This window comes from Theropithecus gelada, chromosome 19, assembly GCF_003255815.1.
Source record: "Theropithecus gelada isolate Dixy chromosome 19, Tgel_1.0, whole genome shotgun sequence".
NCBI lineage: Eukaryota > Metazoa > Chordata > Mammalia > Primates > Cercopithecidae > Theropithecus > Theropithecus gelada.
Window position 1 is genome coordinate 32,683,524 of NC_037687.1, and position 6,070 is coordinate 32,689,593.

The 6,070-nt window shown below is 54.8% G+C and overlaps 1 protein-coding gene across 2 annotated transcripts in view; it reads right to left on the bottom strand.

Moving 5' to 3' along the window:
- Positions 1 to 455: 455 nt before the first annotated feature.
- The window catches only part of FIZ1 (FLT3 interacting zinc finger 1), an 8,240-nt gene continuing 2,625 nt past the window's right edge, over positions 456 to 6,070 (bottom strand). The window contains exons 3-4 of one of the 2 annotated variants that reach the window (XM_025369267.1): positions 4,427 to 4,543; positions 456 to 2,729 (exon numbers count right to left, since the gene is read on the bottom strand). In XM_025369267.1, the coding sequence (XP_025225052.1) occupies positions 1,533 to 2,729; positions 4,427 to 4,543 (1,314 nt within the window). In that variant the 3' untranslated portion in view covers positions 456 to 1,532. The remainder of the gene's footprint in view (positions 2,730 to 4,426; positions 4,544 to 6,070) is intronic. The other variant, XM_025369268.1, reaches the window with a different exon arrangement.

Genomic DNA, 6,070 nt, shown 5'->3' on the forward strand with positions numbered 1-6,070 from the left:
TATTTATTTATTTATTTATTTATTTAGTTTTGAAATGGAGTCTCGCTCTGTCCCTCAGGCTGGAGTGCAGTGGTGCGATCTTGGCTCACTGCAACCTCTGCCTCCCAGGTTCAAGAGATCCTCCTGCCTCAGCTGCCCGAGTAGCTGGGATTACAGGAATGTGCCATCACACCCGGCTAATTTTTGTATTTTTAGTAGAAATGGGGTTTCGCCATGTTGGCCAGGCACGGTCTTGAACTCCTGACCTCAGGTTATCTGCCCGCCTTGGCCTCCCCAAGTGCTGGGATTATAAGCGTGAGCCACGGAGCCTGGCCTAAACCGACTCTAATTTTAAAGGTCATGTACTATTCAAAGCTTTGAAACTTCTCAGGAGAAAACGAGGACCTGTCTGTATTTAGGTGGTCTTTCCTAAGACATTCCCCATCCCCCCGGAGCCAAGGATCAGAAAATGAGGCATCAGCGACTGACAGGACAAGGTTTATTGGGGGTCCTGGAAACATTGGGGAGAGGGACGAGGGGACGAGGTCTAGGCTCACAGGGGCACCCCCTAGCCAAGTGCCCCCTTCCCCTTGGGGTCGGGAGGAAGACAGAGACAGACAAACCAACAGAGATGGAAAGACCAATGGGTGCCACGGAGAGAGGGAGGGAAACCCCAGTGTCCGCCACTTCCCACTCAGATGAGTTCACAGGACAAAGAATGGCGTGGACCGGTCCACACGCTACAGGAAAAGGGAGGAGTATCTGCCCTATTCACTCTAAGGAAGGTGGGGTGCAGGCCACAGCCTAGACCAGCCCATTCCATGTGATGGGGGTGTGTGCATACAGATCAGTCCATCCTACTGGACAAGGGTATTTCAGGCCAGTCTATTCTAGTGTTTGGGGGTGGGGAAGATCATTAAGGTCGATCCATTCCACAGTCAGGGAGGGGGGATTAGAGGGCAGGGGGCATCTACCCTGGTCCCTCTTTCAGTACAGGGAATGAAAACGGGGAAAGGCAGATTTCGGCTATATCCATTTTCTGGGGTCATCAGTGACTCTGGTGGGTAGCATTTGGAGGAGATCTAGGAAAATTCAGGGACATGTTCCCTCCACATTCTCCAGATCAAGGTCGTTGGGAATGATGGCTCTCAGGGAATGGGGCAGTCTTCCCTTGGTGGGGCAGGTGCCCATCTTTTATTATTAGGGCCCTCAAGATGAGAGGTACTTGTGGAGACCCATTGCTCACTGCAAAGTTCCCATGTCTTGGGGACTTAGGGCTACCCACACTCATTTCAGGGACCTCAGGCTCAGGAGTCTCTCCATAGATTTGGGCTCCCCTGCCCCAGCTAAGGACCCTGTTTGTTTGTGGTCCCCCAGCTCTGGGGCCTGTGTGGGTTTTTGGTGGCCTCGACTTCTCCAGTCAGGGTCCCCTCATTTCAGGGCCTGTGTCTGGATTTGGATTTGGAGCACCGGGGCCTCACTCGCAGTACTGAGGTCCCCTGGTCCAGGCCGAGTCCAGGTGGCTGGGTGGAGGGCAGGGCACGGCCTGGCAGTCAGTCCATGCCCCGGTGCAGCTTCAGGTGCCTGGAGAGGTTGCTGAGCGTGATGAAGCCCTTACCGCAGATGTGGCAGGGGAAGGGCCGCTCGGTGCCATGCAGCAGCCGGTGGCGCTTGAGGTAGCACTCGTGGCGGAAGAACTTGCCGCACTCCAGGCACGGGAACGGCTTCTCGCCAGTGTGCACCAGCACGTGCCGCTCCAGGTCTCGCGGGGAGCGGAACAGCTTCTCGCACTCGGAGCAGCCGAAGATCTTCTTGCCGCGGCCAGAGCCAGACGGGGGCTCCCCGGACGCCGGCTCCCCTTCCCGGGCCGCGGCCGCGGCCTCCTCCGCGCCACCCTCGCCGTGGCTGACCCGCCGGTGCTCCTCCAAGGCGGCCAGCGCCGCGTACAGAGCCCCGCAGTGGCCGCAGCCGTAGGTGGCCGGGCCCGAATGGGCCTCCAGGTGGCTGGCCAGGGCCGCGGCCGACGCGAAGAAGGTCCCGCAGTCGCACTGGTACAGGGTGTCTTCCGAGGGCTCGGCGGCCGCTGCAGGTGCAGGCGCCTCCCCACCGCCCTCAGGGAGCAGCCCCCCGAGCTTGGGCACGCCGCCCCCCGCGGGGCCCAGGAGCAGCCTGCCGTCCGAGGTCGGAGGAGAGTCGCCCGCCTCCGCAGCGGCGCTTTTGCTCGCCGTCTCGGGCCCTGCACCTGCCCCTGCGGCCCAGCCCTGCGCTGGGGGCGCACCCGGGCCCTGCAAGTCGTGCGTCAGCTTGTGCCGCTCCAGCAGCGCGGGTGCGTTGAAGTCGCGCTCGCAGCGCGGGCACTTGAAGGGCTTCACGTCGGTGTGCGCCGCCCAGTGAGCCGCCAGCTCCCGGCCGTGGTCGAAGCGCCGCGCGCAGGCGCCGCACGCAAATGGGGGCAAGGAGGCCGCGGCTGCAGCTGCCGCTTCTGCCAGCCCCCAGCTGCCCAGACCCGCGCCTGCCCCCTCGGGGCCCTCTCCACCGCCGGTCCCCGCGCCCCCGCACACCGAGCAGGGCCCCACATTGCAGCAGACGGAGCAGGGCGCACTCAAGGCGGGCAGGCCAGGGCCGGGCTGCAGGGGAGAGGGGAGAACCCCGCGGTGCTGGCGCTTGAGGTGGCGGCCCAGGCTGGAGCGTGAGGAGAAGCGGAGTTCGCAGACCAGGCAGCAGTAGGGTTTCTCACCAGTGTGGACGACCTGGGAGTGCGGGAAGAAGGGCACAACGTCAGGGCCGAGAACCTAGCCCGGACAGCGGATTCCTGGACTCCCAGGGGGACGTGGCACAAGTCCTCTGTCACATCTACAAGGTCATGATCTAGGGAAATGCTCGTCGTATCACTCTCCGCTTGGGGTCACGGTAGAATTCTTTCAGTCCTTAAAAACGCCATGTCCTGGCTGGGCATGGTGGCTCAGGCCTGTAATCCCAGCACTCTGGGATTGCATAAGCCTAGGTGTCCGAGACCAGCCCAGGCAACGCAAGGAAACCTTGTCTCTACAAATAATTTTAAAAGCTAGCTGGACACGGCATGCTTCTGTGGTCCAGCTACTCGGGAGGCTGAGCCAAGCAGTTTGAGGCTGCAGTAAGCCGTGATCATGCCACCACACTACAGCCTGCATGACAGGGTGAGACTGTGTCTCAAAAAAAAAACAAAAAAACAAAAAACAAACAAAAAAAACAAACCACGGCCGGGCGCGGTGGCTCACATCTGTAATCCCAGCACTTTGGGAGGCCAAAGTGGGTGGATCATTTGAGGTCAGGAGTTCGAGACCAACCTGATCAACATGGTGAAACCCTGCCTTTACTAAATATACAAAAATCACCCGGGTCTGGTGGTGGGCACCTGTAGTTCCAGCCACTCAGGAGGCTGAGGTAGAAGAATCGCTTGAACCCGGGAGGTGGAGGATGCACTGAGCCGAGATCACACCACTGCACTCTAGCCTGGGCGACAGAGCGAGACTCAGTCTCAAAAAAAAAAAAAAAAAAAAAAAGTAAAGAAATCACTATCTGTGGCTAATGGCTATACTGGACAGTGCAGCTCTAAAGTGACAGCGCAGCCAGCCCTGGTAGTGTGGTCTTTTCCCTTGTCAAGCCCCGCTACCCCGAGCCAGTTATCATGAGCTGAATACAGCCCTTAGGTGTATTAGGGCAGAGAAGTGATTTCGAACCAAATCTGGCTACTGCTCAGAGTCTCTCCCACTGAATGCTTTTCACACATACAGATCCAGGGAATCACTTCCAAATCTAGGGAATCGAATCTCCCAGGAGGGAGTCCAGGAGCCTGTACTTTTTTTCTGAAGCATTGCCAGGCTTGTAGACTGCGTAAAACTGTGCCTTAGAGAGGTTTTTTGTACTGATATTTGTGCTTGTTGATTTAAGATTTTGGAATAGCAGAGAGAGATTTGTGAGTGTGGTAATGTCTTCCTGAGACCTGTGAGGAGAAGGGTGAGGCTGGATGAGAAAGAGTGCAGTGCTTGATTAGTAATGTCTGCCAGGGGCACAGACCTGAAGAAGGAACAGGGAGTGATGTTCATTTGCCTTTCTGGCTCCAGACAGGATGTCCCTGCTGTACAGTGTGGGTGCAGAGATCTCTATCCTCTTTGTCGCTAAATTCATTCTCTCTCTACTCTTTCTAACACAACAAGGTTATGCTGGTCCCAGGGCCCTTGTACATGCTGTTCTCACTGCCTGGAATGCTTGTAGGTCTATTTATCTGTCGCTCCTTGGAAACCCTTCCCCGAATCTGGCCCCCTGGCTCATCAGTGATCCTCTTCCACCCTCCTCCTTTAAAGCCTATGGCTCATAGCACACTTAGTGTCTACACATAACTTGAGTGTTGTCTGTCTCCCCACCAGCTAAGGATGATGAAAATAGCGACCACATTGGTTTTGCTCACAGCTGTATTTCCAGGGTCCAGCATTCTCCAGACTTCTCCTGAGCCACACTCTTTCTGCTTCTCCGTGCTGCAGTCACATTGGCCTTCCTCCAGTTCCTCCGAAGCCTGCTTTGCTTCCTTGAAAGTACACATCTTGTTCCCTGGATCCAGAAAGCCTCAGACCCCAGAGGCAGATGATTCCTCACCTTTTTCTCTGGAAAACCATCCCTGACCCCATCCCCGATCCAGACTGCTTCAGATCTCTCTTGCATGAGTCTCAGAATATGGTTATCCTCCATCCTCAGATGTCTCAGCTGCAACCTAACGTTGATTAACCTGGTTGTTCAGTTCACATCTCCCACATTTGACTCGAGGACATACAAGGGGTGGACTGTATCTGTTTTGTTCCCTTAGCTAATTTTTTTTCCCCAGAGAGCCTAGCACTGTACCTAAATACAGTAGGTACTCATGAAATGGTTCAGTTGAATCACAACCTACTGGTGGGCAGGGATGAGGCCTCGGGGGCTGTGAATAGTTGCATCAACTAAGGAGCTCCCCTTTCATCCTAAGGATCAAGGGATTTAAGCAGGAGTCACCTGGTCACTCTGCGACAGATGCAAAGGCTGGATGTGAGGGAGAGAGACAGGAGGGAGGAAGACCACTGAGAAAGCTGGGGCCAACATTCAGGATGTGAAGTCCTGACCAAGGCAGAGGCATGGGGACAGAGAGGACAGCCAAGTGTGAAAGACCATCGGTAGATGTCTGGTTTTCTTCACCCTGGTTGTGCAAGTGTCTGGCACATAGATAAGAGTGTGACCCAGCCCATCCCATCTTCCACCTCACCTCCTTCCACCCCAACCCCACAGTCTTCCATTGCTTCTTAGAACACAGCACACTCCTTCCTTCCTCAGGGCCTTTGTACTTGCTGTTCCTGCTGCCTGGAATGCTCTTCGCAGGGAGGCTTACTACAGGTCGGCTCAAGTATCACCTGCCCTAACCTTCCCCACCCTGTCTGAAGTAGTCCATAGCTCTCCTCTCTTTACTCTCACACATTGATTTGTATTGTTTGTCTGTCTGTCTGTTTGAAGACTGAGTCTCGTTCTATCACCCAGGTTGGAGTGCAGTGGTACAATCTCGCCTTACTGCAACCTCTACCTCCCAGGTTCAGGGGAGTCTCCTGCCTCAGCCTCCCAAGTAGCTGGGATTACAGGTGCACGCCACCACGCCTGGCTAATTTTTGTATTTTTAGTAGTGATGGGGTTTCACCATGTTGGCCAGGATGGTCTCGATCTCTTGACCTCAAGATCTGCCCACCTTGGCCTCTCAAAGTGCTGGGATTACAGGTGTGAGCCACTGTGTCCGGCCAGTATTTTTTTGTTTCTTAAAATGTCCTTCCTAACACTTATCTTTTTCCAGGACATTCTTGCCTGCATACTTGCTTTCTTGCTTCTTGTCTACTTGGCTACTGACCACCTCCAAAGGAAAGTAAGTTCTCTGAAGGCATGGAATTTGCTCTTGCCTTGGCAACACAGCCGTTTGGTGCAGGGAAAGTTGATAGTCACTGAATAAAGGAATTAAGTATATACCTGATAACCACTGAATAAAGGAATTAAATACATACCTGATGAACCTATTTCTTTTTTTTTTTTTTTTTTTTTTTTTTTT